At 46.2% G+C, this 19,422-nt stretch overlaps 1 protein-coding gene across 1 annotated transcript; it reads right to left on the bottom strand.

The window, feature by feature from the left end:
• Positions 1–2,693: 2,693 nt before the first annotated feature.
• NGB (neuroglobin) lies at positions 2,694–17,644 on the bottom strand. Its single transcript, XM_075926808.2, has 6 exons — positions 17,477–17,644; positions 12,966–13,925; positions 9,216–11,796; positions 7,630–7,741; positions 6,158–6,277; positions 2,694–4,913 (listed from the first exon to the last, which is right to left on the bottom strand). The coding sequence occupies exons 3-6, from the start codon at positions 9,317–9,319 to the stop codon at positions 4,767–4,769; spliced, it is 483 nt and encodes a 160-aa protein (XP_075782923.1). The 5' UTR covers positions 9,320–11,796; positions 12,966–13,925; positions 17,477–17,644; the 3' UTR covers positions 2,694–4,766.
• Between the last annotated feature and the right edge of the window lie 1,778 nt (positions 17,645–19,422).

Raw genomic sequence — 19,422 nt, 5'->3', positions numbered from 1 at the left:
AGTGACTTCATGCACAGAGCTGTGGATCTAGCCTGTGAAGTTGTTAGTGCCCCTTCCTGCCCATACAATGGGCATTCTCAGGAGCAAAGCTCTTGGAGGAGGGAGGCTGATGGAGCTCATAACCATTAGGATAGGGTGCATGGCTAGGTATGGGGAAGTTGGTCTAGTGCACTAAACAGGAGACAGCTATGGCCTAGGGGGACAGTTTGGCGGTAGGAGGGTCACTGTGGTACAGAAGGTCAAATGAAAGGATGCACAGGGGTCAAGGAAAGCCTGGTGGCAGTGTGAGGCTCTGATGCAAGTGACCCCACACCATGTTTTGGGGAAGGGTTTCAGGTACAGCAGACAGGGCATGAGTGACAGGGGCAGGTGAGGAAAAGTATATTATGAGAATTAAGATCTTTGGGTTCCCCTGCCAAATTAAAAACAGAGCTGCAGGAAGGAGAGGTTACCAGGCCAAAGTGACTGCAAACCCCCAGCAGGGTGCATGGACATTGGTGATACTTCCTGACTCTCTCATCCCTCCACAGGATTATGGTGAGAAGAAATTATTTTCTGCTCCATTGTCCAGAAAACACACACACACACACACACACACACACAAAATAAATCCTTCGCAGATTTCAACACACACACACACACACACACACACACACACACACACACACACACACACACAATAAATCCTTCGCAGATTTCAACACACACACACACACACACACACAAAATAAATCCTTCGCAGATTTCAACCCTTCCCAGCTGGTAAACAATGAATTTCTCCCCTCTGGTTTCAGAGGCAAAGAAATTAAAATGGCTTGTGTGGTTGCTTTGGAGTCACTGTCATTAAAAGTTAGTTAATGCTGACTTTTAAGCCAATGTTAAAGAGCTAATGGAGGCTGATAGCTCTCACTTCCCTCCATCAGAGTGGAAGGGGTGCTCAACAAGGTTCATCGAGACTAACAGGATTGTTTAGAGCACTGTTATTCTGCACTTCAGAGCACTCAGTCACTCAAAGAAACCACTCAGCTGATTACAGCCATTTGCCTGTAAAACTCTCTCACAGCTGGGGCTAAAAAATTACATAATGCAGCCCAATGCAAAATGGCATAGCCAAGGTGTGGCTGTGGGGGGGAAGAGTAGTAGAATAGGATTGAAAGCCTCTTCAGCAAAAGCATCTTTGTAACCTGTGGCCTGGAAAATGCTGCTATGATAGGGTGGTCCTACAGGAAAGCCACAAAACACCCTCAGTCAGTACCCCAGTGTGCATTAGAGAAATGACCCTTCTCTGATCTGGGATACAGAAGCTGTATTGCTGCACTCTCCAATCCTGAACACCCCTTTAGCTCATCTCCAAAGTGCATATAGAGTGATCAAAGCATGAGGTTCGAAGCCTGGAGACCTGGCTTTGCCTCAAAACATGATTCAGCTTCCCCCATAAGCAGGCATGATGCAAGCCCTTAGAGGTGACTTGCAAAGAAAAAAAAAAGTCTATTGAGCTTCTGTATGATGGATAAAAGAAAACAGGAGGAGTTCTCTGCTTGGTTTTCTACTTGGAATTCAGGTCTATGCCCCCTTGATCACACTTCTGTGCGGTGCATTCCCTGTTACCCCACCCCAGAATAGCTTTCATCCAAGCTCAATCTGCTGCTCAACTGAGCAACCAACTTCCATGGGGCACTGCCCTTTTCTTTTCCAGAAGGAGCAGAGGCTCCTATTCTCATGGGTTAGACCTGCAGGATTAAAACAAGCTAACATTCCAGGAACGTTCCAATAGCCAGCTGTAAAGCGAGCCAGACTGCAGCCCCACGGACGGCTCATTTTAATATCTAGCTCTCAGGACACACTGCTGGAGCATGCTCCACTGCCTCACCCTCAGAGCTTTGTGAGGGCTGTTTGAAAACACTCACAGTTACCTCTCCCACCCAGCGTGAGCTGGCCTCCATTTTGAGGAAAGTGCTTGGAACCGGTGCTGGCTCCAGGGGATGTATGGGAGTTCCCCACAGGAATTATGGGAATTTGAAGTCTTCTCCCACAATTCTCCAGAGATCACCAAGGTAACCCACTAGGCATTTCCAAATCTCCCAGAAGCCAGTGATCCTGAGTACTATGCTGGTAACTGGGGATACAAAACAGTGACTGCAATGGGACAGTATAGTAGGGAGCTCAGTCGGGGCAAACCCCACAATATTCTTTAACCTGAAGCAACATGGTTAGCATGAATATTTTGTACAACAGGCTTTCCCACAGGGCTATGGCACTGCTTCCATTAGCAATGGTTCAGTTCTCCAGCATAGACACAGCTGACAGCAACTGGAGAATTAGCGCAAAGGCATGATCACGGAAGTGAGAGGAGAAGACGAACAATTGAGAGGGGAAGGGATTATTCGTCTGACTGCTCAGAATTGTTTGATCCCATTAGGGGCTATTTAACTCTATGGGTTAATGAGCCATTAATAAAAAGGACATCTTTGTTAAAGATTCAACAGCCTGCTCCTTCTAATAAGGGACATGGGAAAAAGTTTCCAATAGACATCTGAGGCCACTGAGCAGTCCTCCAGCAAAGCCAGGCAAGGCCAGACTTGACATTTGTGCGGTTTTCAAGAATCACGCAGAAATGAAATAAAACCCTCCCTCTCCCAGTCCCATGTTTTAACCTTTTGGGTCTTTTATTCTGAAATAATTAAGCCCCAAAAGGCAGCAACTTGTTTTTTTATTTAAAAAAAAAAAACACAACAACCCTTTCTAAGTCACCTTAAATCAGCCACTGAATGAAAGGTGTGGTTTAAGTACAAACATTGTTGCTGTACAGCTGTCTATTAAACACAGTCCAGGCAAGGCTAGGAGGAACACACACACACACACAGCTGGTTTATTTCTCTTAGAAATTACACAAAACACGGCAGAGAGTAGATCAGGTTGAGGAGTTATGAAAGCTGGGTGGGAGAGGGAAGGCTTACAGTATTTGATGTAGTAGTTTATACCCACACGTGTCTATTCATCACACGCAGCTGCCCATTCGGCCACAACACACACAGAGAGCAAGTCTTAGACCTCATACATTTACAGCAGCATAGGAGGCATTGGATATGCACTGATCACCTTTCAAAACTCTACAGTGGAGCACCTGACTCTCCCTGCTGGGACAGACAGGCACAGTGCTGTTCTCCTGGATCCAAGCCTAGCTGCTCCCTCCCTAATTAGCTGGGAGTTGCAAACTAGAGGAGAGTTACCACATTCACCCAGCTTGGCTTTCAGAGAGGGAAGCAGTAAGAAGGGAGAGCTGGTACCATGCTCAGAGTAGCAGAAAAGGAAAAAAGAAGAATGGAGCCCAAAAACCTATAAGGAGAGAAAAGGAGGGTCCCTCTGGATAAAAGAAAGCTACAGCTATCAAAGATGCAGTGAATGGCAAGCATTTGATAACCAGCATGCCCACACTCGCCTCCCTACAATATGCAGTGGAGGGTTCTAACTGGCACAGAGCTGCTACCAAAACAACAGATTTGAGTGTTGTGAGAAGGTGAGGGATACTGGGTAGCAGTTTCATTAACATAACAGGAGTCATACCTAACTAGTGCTCGGATGGGAGATCGCCATGGAAAATCCAGGTCCTGTAGGAAGCAGTGCTGGACCTTCAGTAGGATGTGCTCTTCCCTCAATCAGTACCAATGCCCCAAGTAGGCTGTGCTGTGCTTCTGGAGGAGCAGTGCCTCAGATAAGGAATAAACCCGAGTTCATAGCCATGTGGGGTCATTTAAAATCCCATGGGTCACTTCACAGGAGTCAAGATCTTATTCCCAGGGTACAAATCAAATTCCAGTTCTACCCCTTGAACATTCCTTCTGTTTTCAATTGGATACTTACTCAATTCCTGTCCTAAAATGGGTCACAGCACTGTTGTATGCTGCTAATCAGACATCTTATTCCATACCAAGAGCGGCTGCATTTCAGTGAGAGGTAGAAGTTATCCCTCAGACTCCAGGAAGCCATAAATATGTAAGTGATAAGTAAATAGGAAGAATTACAGCTACATTCTCTTTAGCTAAGAACCATGATGGTTTTTGGAAGCTGCTCCCAGGAGAAAGCTGCATCTGTCACTTTGATTCTAATACAAAGTCTGTGTTTGTATTTATTTTGTATAATTTACTTTAGGGGAAGACAATTTAAAAAGCCCGGGTAGCTGCTGCACTTCAGCTAGCTATCACATTAAATCAGCCATCCAAATCATTCCAAATCCAGCCAGCTAGCAGTTCAGACCTGGTAAGAGAAGCCTTACATTGGGATTAACCCAGTTCCATGTTCAAAAAGCTACACTACTCAGCCTCTCCCTAGGAAATGCTCACAGCTGTGATAACCTTACATAGAAAAAGGACAGGGATCTACTCTAGGGCTAATGCAGAGGGAATAAAGAACAAGGATTAACCAATCTGCAGTGACTCCAGGAGAATATTTGTGTGTTGAGACAAATTAGAAGTTTGAGGGATGACAGCTTCAGTTTGTGAAAAGCTCATTCCATCTTTGTGGGCTGAAATGGCCACAGCCCAGCTCTACCCTGCTCCCTGGAGGTGGATGCCAGGATTCACTGCAGTGCAATTAAAGGGGGATCACATTGACCATTGTCAGAGGCAAAGATGTGGGTAAGATCAAAGCAAGACAGAGAGCTACTGAGATAGCCCTGGAATGGGTGTGACTGGAAGGGGGAACTGACTCTGTCCTCAGAGCTGATTCTGGGCTAGGAACAGAAGAGCCAGAGACCAAGCTTGCTGGGTCTATTCCCCCTCTTTACGTGCATCCCAGCCACGGCTCATGGCTTTCACCACGGCACCATACAGCTTGGTCCAAGCCTCTCTCACATCTGAGCTGAAGGCAGTACTGAGGCATTTCTCCAGCATGAAGAGCAAGGATTCTCCCACTGCCTGCAAACCAAATAGAGGCACCAGGATCAGAGGTCAAGGGCAGAAGCTTCAGTACAAAAATGCTGTCAGTTTCTCTCCTGCTGAATTTATTCTTCATCACCTTCCCTGTTGCACTGCCTAGAACAAGACAACACAGCCACCTATAGCCGTCCTGTCCCCACTCCTCCTTCCTACCAATCTCCTACAATCCTCCTACAATTTTCAAAAACGTCTCCAGGCTGCACACCCACCTCTTCTTGTGGGATGTCCACTCCCCACCAACTTCCATTGCCCAATATTGCTTTGTAACTCCTCCCACACACACTCTCAATTGATCTCCCTTATAGCTCCCTTTATGGGAACCTCTAAAGGGAGCACAGGAAAGTGCTGAATGAAGGTTTCCAGCAGAAAGGGATGGGGGTGAGACTCTGGCAAGACTATTAATTCTACGGCTCCCAGATGTAGAAAACCTGCACACTCTCCTAGGTTAGCACCAGAGGAGGCTGGTGGTGACATCTGAAAGCAGACAGGCAAAACTGTGGAAGCTATTTCTAGCAGCAAGTAGAGACCACAGTGTATCAGACTACACTTGATAGTCAAAGCCCATCCTACCCTGGGAATTCTCCACTACATAACACAACATCTCCAACTCAGCCCCCTTTACTGACACGGCAGTTCTGCTGCTTCCCTGTGAATAGCTGATTGGATATGGAATAAACATACTGGTTCCCCACAGAGCCTCTCTCAGCCAGGCTGCTAGAAACAAGCCCCAGAGAGGGATAATTCACCACCAGTGGTGATTCTAGCTCAGTCTGCCAAGCACTTTGACTCGTGGCACAAGACATCACACTCGGGGGGAGGGGGAGTAAAGGAACAAAGCCTACATATCTTCAGGTTAACATGCCTCATGCTCTAGGCTTTCTGCTCTTGTTTGTTAACAGGATAGGGGGAAGCTGGGGTCTGAAATAAGGGATCAGGATATTTATGCCTCACCACCTGGGAGAGGGAGGGAAGGGGAGAGCTGAGAAGTGATCACACATCTGGCAATCCCCTGGGCTGGTCACCTTGTAGTGCTTCAGATTCTGGGATTAGGTTGGGCTGCCAGTTCTCTTGCCCAGAGTTAAATAAGACCTGGAACCCAGCTTCAGCACAATGAGGAAAACATGCATGCATGCACTGCCACTCACAGTGGGGCAGAATGGCAACATGGATGAAGCTGGAAGAATGTTGTGGCAAAAGTAGTCTGAAGAAAGAAGATGCCTCACCGAGAAAGAATCCACCTTCACCCCAACTGCCTGGTGTTTCTTGCCCAAGTTGGTGAGATATTCTTCCAGAGAGGACAAGTTCTCCAAGTGGGTCACAGCAGCATCTATCACAAGCATCACCTGCAGGGGAAACCAGAGAGGACAGAATTAGCAGAGCACATCTGCCGGGAACAAAATTTCAAAACAGCCTTCTCATCATCAGCCATGGGGCCACTCCTAGCCTGTTGTTCTACTCCGAAGGCCTGTTCTGCTCTGCTCCATTTTGCTAAAGAGCTTGGTCAGAACTTCATGGAGCCTGATGAAAACCTGTATTCTGTTAAACACAGCCACAGCCCTCTCCACTTGTGTACGTCATCTCCTTCTTCTGGCAAAGGCAAACCCAAGGGCCAACCGTTTCACCTTAGGAGGCTGTTATCCTACCAGATCTCACAAGCTTAGCAGAACAGCAGGTGGTATGGCAAGTGGTGTGAGTGATTCTGTAAGTGGCACTCTTCTCTCTGTGACACTGAGATGCTGGAAATGTAGTTTATTGACTGAGACCTGAAGCTGAGGATGTGAAGCTTCCAAGACCCTTTTGGCAAGTGTTGAGGAATCCTAGTCAAACACCAACATGGATCATTACATTCTGCCTCCCTAATTTTCCCCTTTCCATTCAGTAGGATATGGAGTTTTTCTTCATTTTCTGTAACAAACCATCATGGAGCACTGCAACGTGTCGTTAAATAGCTGCAGCATTCCACCCGAGATGACTGCATTTCAGGGCTGAAAGAAGGGATTCTGTTATGCTGCATTAAGCACATTAACCTCCTCCAATAGATATTTTATTTCCCTATTTCTACCCTCCATGTCTGAGGAGGAGTCACCTGTCCCTGAGGATGGGTAACTGAATGGGATGTGGGATTTCAGGCTCTGCTACTGCAGCAAGAGAACCTTCAGGAGGAGGTCACTGGTGATGCCTGTCCTTTAGGTACAGCAGGAACTTTGTCCATGGCCTCTCATCATCGAAGGTTTTATATCCTACCGTCACGGTGACATGTAAGTGCTTGGACTTTCCTGTTCTGTGTGTAGCTAACAAGAGGACTTTCATTCTCTACTTTGGTCAGTCCTGAGTCATCTAAACAGCGCGCGCGCGCGCACACACACACACACACACACACACACACACACACACACACACACACTTCAGAATAAGAACCCAGTCCTTTGATTCTCACCAAAGTGACTCAACAACTGTGGGGAGAGCATAAGAACACACAGCACCCAACCATCATTGCAGTACTCAAGAGGATTTGCCTCTGCCAGAACTTCACAAATGTTCGTATCTCAGGGAGTGAGTTGTCTGACATTTCATGACAAATGGACATAAAGAGACCTAGCCCTCCAATGTAGAGCTTGTTACTCAGGGCTTCTCCCTTTTGAGTATTTGCTCTATACTGTGCAACGCTGATCATATTGGCCTCTTCACCCCTTACCTTCCTAATGTGATCCAGGAACTCAGGCGAAGAGAGGCATTCCTGAGGGCTGGAAAACTGTCTGCAATTGTACTGGAAGAGGGGCAACAGGTCAGGGTCCAGATCAAACAACCTGCAACAGAAAGAGAGAAACCCCAGACTTTTCACGCTTCTTATAAAGTGATTCTACCACCATCATCAAGAGGATAACCCCCTTTGCCAATCCATTCACCAGACTCCACCAGCACCCAGAAGGTGACTGGACCTCATCATCAATTAAGTGATGAAAGAAAAATAAATAATTTGGGATAGCTCGGTGAGCTCTGGCTACAAAAAAGCCTCTGTTTTTGGTGGCTATATGGGTCCCTAGCATTAGCTCTGGGCCTTGCTAGAATGCATCCTTAGCCTGACCTCTTTCTTGGCTGAATTCCTTATTCCTGCTTGTTTATCATCTCAACTCTTGCAATTCCCGATTTTATAAATTTCCTGATTTCTGACTTCACCAATTTCAGGAAGACCCAGAATGCTCCAGCCAGATATCTTAAACAGAATTGTATAAAGCTGTATCTTGCAGACCATCACTGGCTTCCAATTCAAGATCCTTCCACCAACTTTTTCTGCTTAGGCTTATGGTCTCCTGTAACTCAAGACTGGTGCAAGCAGCAAGAGGTCAGGAAATGCAATAGCTGGATGACATCCCTGATCCTCTCTGTTGTATGGCACTTCAGAGACAATCACACAATGACGGATTTCCTTTCTCCCTAATTTCCGACAATCAACCTCAGCTACTTTACATTTGGCTGCAACATTCTCCTCTTTCACAAAACTTACAAACATTCCCTTAGATAGCTTCGCTCTTCAGTTCTGTTGGGCAGTGTTTTTCCCCCCAGAGGCAACACTCCATTCTGCACAGGCTGTGAAGAAGCTGGGAGCTGGTCACCAACTTTTTAGATCCATGGTTTTAAAAAGGACTTTTCAGGCACCTTTCTATCTCCCTCCATTGCTCTCTTGTCCCTAACTGAAGGGCTCATTTGCTTAGAAAAGGCAGTGAGTTGGATCTCCCATGTACTTTTTCCTCTGATCCTGGAATTATTTGAACCCCACTCGAGTGGCCAGGTCCCTGTCTGTGTCTGGAGACTGCAATGTCACAAATAATTAGGAAGCCACTTAGAGGCACTCCACAGAGCTGAGCATATACACAAGGAGCAGAAAGCTCTTTGAACAACAGAAATATCTGTTCTGCTAACAAATTAGGCATAATTGCAAAGGTATTCAAAAATACAGACTTCTACACTTACACACTCTCCCTGCTTTCCTTTTAACAAACTTCAAGATTTACATGCTAACAAGCTTCTTCATAATCCTGTTCTCTTCAGGCTGCAAATCATAACAAATGGACAGAAGGAGCAATAAGATAAAGCCAGAAAAAATAAGTCATTGCCAAGGAGAAGAAAGTGTTTCTTTAACACGGATTGGGAAGCTCCCCCTGCTTAAATTGGGGGTGGTGATCAGGGAGAAAGGAACATGCCCCAGCTGCTTCCCCTCCATAGCTGAATGAGTTACCCTTCTATAGATGCCTCCTGTTGCTATAACAGCCTGTTACTCACCTGGTAAACAAGACGATGCCATGCTGCAGGAGATTGCTACTCACTTTCTGCCAGCTCTCCCGGATCAGTGCCTTTTCTGTGCTGGATAATCTTCCACTCTCCATTTTATTGTAGAAAGAGAGAGGTTAACACAGCCAGACAAACCTTATGCTTCCTCTGAAAGTAACTGCACTACTTACTCTGCACTCTGAGTTACAGGTGGCATGAATCTCCTATTAGTCCAAGTATCTAGGGCTACCAGTGCCCCTGGAGCTGGGATGCACACACACCATTTACCTCCTAAGTGCCAAGGCTGCTCTTTCCTGCACAGCGCACAAGACTTTGTGATCACATCTCGGATCTCCAAGTAGAGCAAGAACTCTTCTCCTTTCTGCCCTGCCACCTGCAGCCTGGAAGCAGCACAGGTGGGTTTAGAAAAAGCCTCTCTCAGCAATTAGACGAAACCTGAGTGCCGTGGGGAAGATCCATGTTGTTCCCTAGTGTCTACAAAAATGAAGGACTCACTGTTGCTTTCTAATTGCCCCCCTGCTGCTTGGTTCAGGCACCTTTCTCTGTGTCTCCCTCTCAGTCTCTTTGTGAAGGGTGAGAACTGTGCTCCTGTCACACACCATCAGATGCAAGGATCTGGAGCTGAAGCTAGCTCCTTTCCCTTTATCAACGGCACTTTCCCAGCTGGCTGTCTGGCAGAGAAGCTCTCAGTAGCAATACTTTCCCCGATGCTCTTAAAGTGACAGCATCACCTCTTTCCCTTCTGTCTATCATTTTTATAAAGCTACATAATAAATAAATACTGTGCACTTTGTTATATTTTCCCCACACAGAAACAGCAACCCAGAAACTTCAGCCTCAGTATGCAAGTGATGGCTTAACCTATTTTGGTTGAAATTTTCGAACCAGCTCTATTGTCTAAGAGACACAGAAAAGAAGACATTTACCCAAAGTCACAAAGCAAATCAGCGACAGCTCCATGACTGGAATCCAGCTCTCTTAATGCCTACCTCTGTTCTAACTATTAGATGACATTGTTGCCTTTGAATGCTCCCTTTCCTTCAGCTATTTTCAGGGACACCCTTAAGGTTACAGTAGCTCCTTGCTTCCTGTCACTTTCACTGACATACAGAACATGTTCAGTCTCCTGGTTTATCCATTGGTAGGTGCCCTCTAGAGATTTGAAATGTATAAAAGGAATATAATCACATTTTGTTTAATGGAAAGGAAGCCAACTGTACAAGGCAAAGCATTTAATAATGGTCCACAGACTTTTCAGCTCTGGCTAATGCCTTCAAAGTACATTCCAGGTAAAAGCTCTTTTCTTAAAATGACCTAGTGACTCAAAGGGCAGTGAGGCAGGAACAGAGAGAGGAAACAAGCTAACAGACCTGAGTTAAAGAGCCCCTCAAGAGAAAGACACCGTGGAGAAACAGCAAAATAATTATTTCAGGTGTGTTCTTCAAAAGTGTCTGAGTGACACAGAAGCGTGTCTCTGAAAATCATTGCAGTCTGCTCTGAAATAACAAACATGAAGCTGGGAATGAGATCCAGCTCAACAAGACAATCTGAAGGCCAAGAAGCTTGCACAACACAGTCAGCATGAGCTGTAAGTGGCCATACCCAATGATGATACATCATTCCTCAAGAGTATTAATATTTGTTCCTAGAAGGGGAACAAGTTAAACAGCACAATATTACATCCTCAGTGCTACCCATACTACTCTTTTTATTGTCTCTCCTGCAGGGCCAGTTCTCTGCTTGTGTAGCACCACTAACTTCAAGTGAAGTCAGAATTTAGATTGTAAGGTCTTCTTGGGGGGTATCACTAATGTCTTTATGTTTTATAAACTTGAGCACATTCTCAGAGCTCAACAATGCAATAACAACCTGGATATGCCAGGGATGCAGAGACAGAAGTTTTTGGACCACAAGCCTTGGAGTTATTGGTGAGTAGGCCAGGTAAGATGAGAGGCAGAGCTTTATTCATCTGTTTGCTGTACAATACAATTATCCGGAATTTCAAGGAAGCTTCAGGCTAGAACTCAGCAACAGCCACTACCATCAGTGCTAGAGGAGAATCACCCTTCGGCTTTAGCTATGTAGAGTCTGTCAACCAGGGGAGCTATTCTAGTTCTATCCAATAGAAGGCTGCAATCTCTCTCACATTTTGACACAAAGACAGCACATTACATGTTCATATATACATACATTGTATTTTGTCTTCTCCTTGAACACCCCTTTATTCAGTAAGTATTGCAGCTTGAGCTGCTGTGGGGCTTTTCTTGAAAAGAAGGTATCAGTAAAATCCTTAGCTGACAGAATATCATAACCCCTAGGATTTGGCTGCAGATCACACATTTGTTAATTATTGTTAACCTTTTTTTAAAATCAACTCAATTATATTATTTTGGGATTCCTCCTCTATGGTGGGAAATTTACCTGTATCACAAGAAGCTGCCAGTAGTTTCTGATACAATATTTGGCTGCTATCCTCACAGCTGGAAGTAGGTTGCTGAGTGACCAATCCACTTGTGGTTGTTGTCAGTTGGTGGAGCACATATGTGCATGCTCTCTGTCTGCTGTCCCAGCTCTGCAGATCATGATAATACAAGATCTTAGAACCTCTGACAGGTGATCCTGACTGGTTTGGCCGGGAGACTATCAAGCGCTGGCACTGCAGCTGCCCCTCCTACCACTGCCCAGCTGCTCCTGCCCAGAGCCTCAGAGCTGCCCCTGGGAGCTTCTTGCTTGTTGTGCAGGGTGGAGGAAACAGAGGCAGGGGGCATTGATGTCACTCTGTTCCCCTCCCCTGTACCCCATATTCAGAGAGTGAGGAGAGCGGGTCCTCAGCAAAAAGGTGGAGCAGGGGTATTTGGGTTTGAGGTAGATACTGGACTGACAAATTCAAAAAGTGATCTTGTGCTTAAAAAGGTTGGAGACCACTGCAATAACTCCATGGTGGGGTAGGCCTGTGCTAGGAATGTGTTTACATGGATACCCAGTGCCTCATGCTTCTTTGGAGTGCCTGTGTTTTAGCAACATTGGCAACCTTATTGCCAAGTTCATGTATCGGATAGTGAACTTGTAAGCATCTGCTTTGACACAGAACCTGACTTTGGTTCACAGCAAGGTCTCACTTTGGCTCAGGCCTCAGGTCTGGCACAGAACCAGTGCTTCAGACTCTTGTTCGTGCTCTCTCTACTACGGTAGTCAACAGGATTCTAGGAAATGCTTTTAGTCTGCTCATGGGTGGCAGGTATATAGGCCAAGGAGGCTAAGCCTCCTCTGGTACAGTCACTGCCACCCCCACTACCAGACTCCTGGGCTGTGATGGCCCCACCTCTTCCATTCCTCAGTGGGAGCGGGCTTCTGCTGGAAGTATTTGCTTATTTACTATGCACTCTGCAGATTGCTCAGTCCCCACTCAACTTACTAAGTTCAGTGCTTGGGAATCCAACTCCATTTTTTTTCACAGTCTGCATTCTATTCTAGCCTGAGATTATGGCCCCACATTTTCAGCTGGACCTAGCAGACACATTGGAAAGCTTTTAACATTTCTTCTAAGGCAGGATGGTTGAGACCACTGACCTCACCCCAGACTTAGGACATGCAGTAAATGGTATTGGCATCTGTTCCAGCCCCTCATTCCCGGTATGAACACAGAAAAGATCAAAAGGATTTTACAAGAGTGCAGACAGATGTTTCCTAAGTGATGAGTTTCACAGCTCAAGAAAGTCCCACTACAGCAAGGGCACCCACCTTCAGGATTTCAGCTTTTCTTTTCAGCCTTCACCTTTCTTGGGCAGAAACCAGCATCCTGCTCTCTCCTGACCAGTTTTTTCCAGGCTACACAGTTCCCAGCCTATATTGTGAATTCCCTAGCAAGTCAGATTGCCTACAAAAAAGTGGGGGTAACTTAAAGCACTGGGCACATTGTTCCTAGGAAGATGTGAAGCAGGCCTGTAGAGGCAACCATATTTATTCTTAAGGTAAAAGCATTCCTGAGAAAACATTTTAAAAGCAACCAAAGAATCTACATGCATGCTAATAAGCTTATCAAAGCTCCCCACCATCCACCCAAGGGTTTTGGTAGGTGTCAACCCTCCCACCCTTCCCTAAGGACTGGAGTGCTTGCTTAGATATTAATGTCAGAAGGGACCACTGTGAACATTTAGTCTAACCTCCAGGACATTGCAGACCAAAGAATCTCAGCCATTCCCAAAATAGACACCCCCTAACCTCTGGCTAAGTTACTGAAGTCCTCAAGTTATGGTTTAAAAAGACTTCAAGTTAGAGAGAATCCACCATTTACATAAGTTTAAACTTGCAAGTGACCCCCATGCTGCAGAGGAAGGTGAAAACCCCCGACAGTCTCAAGAGAAAAATTCCTTCCCAACCAACCAAATATGGTAAACAGACCCTGAGCATGTGGGTAAAACCCACCGGGCAGATACCTGGGAAAGAATTCTCTGTAGCAACTCAGAGCCCTCTCCATCTAGTGTCCTATGTCTCTAGCCACTGGGGATTTGGGTACAGGAGGTCCTGTCCATTTGCTGGATAAGGCTATTTATCCACAGTCCTTCCTTTCTCTGGAGAATTCAATGTGAAGTAGTATAGACAAGCCTCTTCAGGAGGTAGTATCATTATGGAGGTGTTGCAACTTGAATGAATTTTCCTAATCACCACTCACCGATCTTAGTTCCTGGAAAGCCCATGGTCCTGAAAAGACATACAAACCATGGTCCATAAGGATACATAAACCTAATATAATAAGATCTCCCACAGATGCTGCAGGAAATTGGTGCATCAGTCACAATGATTTCTTTCCTTCTCCCAGCAGCATCTTTGGAGATACTAATGTAACCCTCTGTGATGGACAGGAGGAGTGCTGACCAGCACTCCTCCTATCCATCACACACACACCAAATCACAGATGGTGCTAGACATGCTGGCCCATACTGGCTGTGATTTCTTCCTAGAGGTTTAGGAGAGAACATAGTTAATAATATACATGCACACACTAAATTCACTACTGAATACACAAAGAACTAAACAAGATTCCCCACATGCATGGAATACATGACATTGATATAAGGAGTTTTAATTGCCTTAGTCTGGGAAATCTTCCATGGGAGGTGAACCAGCCACTTAGTTAGAAGCTCCTGAGATGTGTTGTAAGTCAAAGTCTTGGAGAGCCAAACTCCACCGAAGGAGTTTCTTGTTAGTCTCTTTGACTGTGAGAAGCCATTTTAGAATGGTCAGTCTAGCTTCCCTAGAGCGTACATAATGGTGTAGCATTCCTTCTCGGAGACAGACTAGTGGCTTTCCCTCTCAGAGAGTCTTTTTTCTGAGGAACACAACAGGGTGGAATTTTTGATCTGGCCTTGTTTGCATCAAAACTGCCCACACACCACACTCTGACATGTCCGTGGTGACAAAGAAAAGTTTGTCATAGTCTGGGGCCCTTAGGACAGGGTCAGATGTAAGAGCAGCTTTAAACTGCTTAATAGCTTCCTGACACTTCTCAGTCTACTTAACTGTGTTTGGTTGCTTTTTTCTGGTTGTTGGTGCAGTGATCTGACTGTAGTGCAGTATAAATCACCTGTAATTTTCTGCCAAGCCTAAGAATGATTGGATCTAGTTTGTTTGTTTGTTTGGTTTTGGTTTTGGTTTTTGTTCTTTTACTTAGGGACAGGCCAGTTTTGGATAGCCTCTACTTTTGCCTGTAGAGGGTTGATAGTCCCTTGACCCACCTCATGTCCCAGATAAGTTACCCTGTTTAGGCCTATTTGACACTTTCTAGCTTTAACAGTCAGCCCTGCCTCCCTTTTGTGCTGGTGGAAGACATGGTGGCAAGGAAAAGCCAGCAAATGTGACCCAAAGGCTCAGAGCTAGAAGGTGAATAAAAAGAACCAAAGTTAACAATCATGAATGGTAGGGGATTAAAATCAATCTTATGACTTTAGGGGGCCTGTTTGGAATGGACAATAATGAGCATTTTTCCACAGGGGCTGCCATGTTGTGGCCAGAATGAGCTCTTATTTTGTAAATACAATTAAATTCTCCAGATCCTGGATCTGATCTGGGGTGGTGAGAATGAAAACGGGATGGAATTTGGAGATGTTGTAGGAGAAAGACAGGAGAGATAGGTAAACTGCGGATTGGTTTGGTGAAGGTTGTTTAGGATCTGGGGCACAATCCCCAGGGCCATAAAAAGGGATCATTTCAGGAAAGCTGCTTTCTGTATGTGTGGCCATTTCCTTTCCAGGATGATAAACAAATTCATGGGGGGAGGGGAGGTATGTGACAGGGTCAGAACAGAAGGCTATACAAAAAGTAGTGGAGGGGAGATTTATAAGCCTCAGACTGAGGAGATCTTTGTTCCCAGGGTAACAGGGAGGGGTTGGTTTAGAACCAGTAGAGGCAATCAGGGGCAGTGGGACACCTGGGCCTAATTGACCAGGCCTGAAGAGTCAGGCCAGCATAGGGTAAGTAGGATATCTGGGGGTAATTAAGAAAACCAGTTCAGATTGGTTACAAAAGAAGCTTTGCCTGCAGTTGGGGCATGTGTGTAGCTGAGAGGATGGAAGAGGACACCACTAGAAGTAGGAGGAAAGGAGACAACAACTGAACACTAGGAGGATGAACTAGAGAGAAGGAAGGTGCTGGAGAAGTAGCCCAGGGGCTTGGAGCTGTCTCATAGCAGGTGATGGGGATTCACACAGGCAGCTATGATTACAGGAAACTGGGCTGGAACAGGGAGTAGAGGGGAGACCCTGGTTTTCCCCCACACCCACCTCCCCATTTCCAGTTGGAGATAAAGGATTGTGGAGTTTATTCTCCATTTTACTATATGCTGGCCAATAATGAAAAGAGTTCAGCAAACTAAAGCCATAGGCATGGTGCCTAAAACTATGGGCTGTTGTGAGCCACTGAGGCAAACAAAATCTGCCAGAACCCACTGAGTTTTCATAGGAGCTTTGTCAGAATATTCATAGGGCCATCTGGAGCAATCCTCCTGCCTCTTCCCACCCCCACTGCACCCCTTTCCCCAAGTCTCTTCCCTGTGTGATGCAAGCCAGAGGCTTGAGCATGGGGCGGCAGCAGGGGTCAGGTTCCCTCGCACTCACCACAGTGGCAGGACAGGGAACTACCCAGTAGCTGCACCACTCCACCCTGCCACCCATCTCCCAGCACAGTGCGCTCTGCTTCACTTGGCGGTAGGAAGCAGAGTGCCCCAGCCCTGTCCCCCCGAGCAGGTCGGGTCCAGAGTGATCTGCTTTCCATTGCTGCAGTGAAGCAGAGCACAACAGGCTGGGAGATGGGTGGTGGGGGAAGAGCAAAGCCCTACTGAGTAGCTGCAGCTCCCGCTACTACGGTGAGTGCAGGGAGGCCTGACTCCTGCTGCTGTACCATGCTTGGCCTCCTCCTCAGACCTCCCTGGGCCCCAACGCTAACACAGGGGACTGTGCTATCCAAAGAATGTTTGAGGCTGCCGCCCTAGGACACCCCAAAGCATAGGGCTGGGGCAGCTACCCCAAACCTTCTTATGGATGGGACAGCTCTGCATAGAAATCAGATGTTCTTTGTAGAAGAAACATCTTAAGCAATTTTTGAAAGATCTGGAATAATCTCTCAATCAGTCACGGGGGCAAACAGTTCTTTTAGGATGGAGACTTGACAAATTTGTAAACAGGATAATGAGAAAATTTGCCCTGCAAAAACCAGAGGGCTAGACTTGTTGTGGGTGACCCCTTCAAGTTCTATGTTCTGTGCACACAGACAAAACAAAATTATTGAGGTCTCTGAATAAACCATAAGAACAGCCATACTGGGTCAGAAAAATGGTCCACCTAGCTCAGTATCCTGTCTTCTGACAGTGGCCAATGCCAGATGCCCCAGAAGGAGTGAACAGAACACGTAATCATCAACTGATCTATCCCGTCACCCATTCCCAGCTTTTGACAAACAGAGGCTAGAACAACCATTCTGGCTAATAAATATTGATGGACCTAGCCTCCATGAATGTATCTTGTTATTTTTTGAACCCTGTTCAAGTCCTGGTCTTCACGACATCCTCTAGCAAGGAGTTCCAGAGGTTGACTGTAGCTGCGTGAAGAAATACTGCATCCTTTTGTTTGTTTTAAACTTGCTGCCAATTAATTTCATTTGGTGACCCCTAGTTCTTATGTTATGGGAATAAGCAAAAACTGTTCTTTATTCACTTTCTCCATACCTGTCATGATTGTATAGACTTCTGTCATACCCACCTCAGTCTCCTCTTTTCTAAACCGAAAAGGCCCAGTCTTTTTAATCTCTCTTCATACGGCACCTGTTCCAAACTCCTAATCATTTGTGTTGCCTTTTTCTGAACCTTTTCCAATGCCATGGCGTGTCTCTCACATGAAGAACAGGGCTCGGACCGGTTCTGCTGGAAATCTGCTACGACAGTTAACACGAATCCCTCTGTAGCAGTCTCAGCAGAGGGATCACTGCCTGAATGGGGCCTGATGAACTCACTCTCATCTCTCCCCTAAAGGTGGCCCCTCCAGGCCAGAGGCTCATTAAAAGAGCAGTTTCCCTTGTCACATGGTGCTAGGTCTAGGGATGCTGGGGATGCTACCGCATTCCTGGACTTGAGGTAGGGATGTTAAATATCAGTTCGCTGAATAGTCGATTAACCTCATGAATTCTTAGTGGTTTCTTGACTATTCTATAGTCCCTGGGGCTGGGGCCGGCAGCCAGTGTGATACAGTCCCACTCCCGAGGAGCCCCCTGTCACTCTGCGCTGCTGCTTCTGAGTCAGAGGCAGCAGCATGAGGCACCAGGAGGGACCTAGTCTGCAAGGGGGGGCCAGTTTAAAAACCAGCTCCTTTCGCAGACCAGCTGCCTGTTGTCCTGTGCTGCTACCTCTGATACAGCAACCTCTGTCTGGGGGGGTCTGAGCTCCCGGACCCAGCATGAGCCAGAACTGAGCTGGGCTGCCTGCCCGCCTGGCTCCTAATACACTTTAAATGCAGAGCCACAGCAGGGGTAGGTTCTGGACCCGGTGAAAGCCAGGACCGGGCTGCTGGCCAGCCTGCTAAAAAATTTACTGGAAAGGGGCAGAGGAAATGCATGTAGTCTATAGCATTAACTGATGAGTTTTTGCTTTCTGGTTAATCGATACACTATTACATCCCTAGCTTGAAGTACAGTTTGGTTCAATAGTTCTCAGCCACTACCCAAGCTATAGCTGAAACAGAATACCAGTCTCCAGCACAATTACTTCTAGTTTTTAATTAAAAGGCAAACACCTGTTCTCTGGCTACAGATAATTTCTACTGCGGCTCTGCAGACAAGTTGGAAGTGGGAGATGGGGAGAGCTCCGGGGCAGAGAACATTGGAAATCCAGAGGTGACATAAGCTCATGCCATTGCCAGAAGCAAGGCCTCAAGAGGAATTTGACATAGCACTAGTCTCACCTGCATACAAAGCAGCCTCTCCCTTGCAGCTATTTCATTGTCAGAGGAGTTCCTTCTGCTGCCACGGTACTGAGGAACTGCAGGGAATATTAAAATAAAAAAAACGTATTTTTTATTCAAATCTTAAGTGAGCCTTTAAGCACATCAAACCACCAAGGGAACCATCAAAGAGGTCAGGCACACTCTGCAGGCTTCCACAGCCCTTGTGCCTATTGTAATGTCACTCAAACCCCGTGGTTCCATCATGTCTATTGTCTTATAGCTCAGTCCTGTTGTAAAACCTCTCCGGGTTCTGTAATGTATCAGCTGAAACAGGGCGGAGGTTCTGGGAGAGAAAAGATCCATCACAGGGACCAGAGACAATCCCCTTCCAGACTAGCTCTCTTTTCAAATTCAACATCTACCAGTTCCCATGAATAATACAGTTTTGATTAAACTTCTTCAGGCCTTCAGCTCATCTTAGAGCCTCAGGCTAGGTTCACCTCCTTTCTCCTGCCTCCGCCCCATTCCACAGTCTCTCTGTTATAACTGAATACTTGACAGCTACTCTCCCTATCTGTCTCATCCTCAGGCGGAAAGAGATCTTATGAAATGTTCTTACCCTAGGACTTATCCCTGCTGCCTCCTCAGGCCACAGAGTGGAACGATTCAGTATCAAGGCCAATCGCAAATCCAGATGCATAATAAGAAGGGACAGAGATGTAGCAAGGAATAATCTTGTATCTAAAAGGTAAGGCCAACAGCTTCAGTGC

The sequence above is a fragment of the Pelodiscus sinensis genome, chromosome 5 (assembly GCF_052426305.1).
Source record: "Pelodiscus sinensis isolate ZL-2025 chromosome 5, ASM5242630v1, whole genome shotgun sequence".
Classification (NCBI taxonomy): Eukaryota; Metazoa; Chordata; order Testudines; family Trionychidae; genus Pelodiscus; species Pelodiscus sinensis.
The sequence above is the reverse complement of the archived record's forward strand: the minus strand, read 5'-3'. Positions and strand labels throughout refer to the sequence as shown.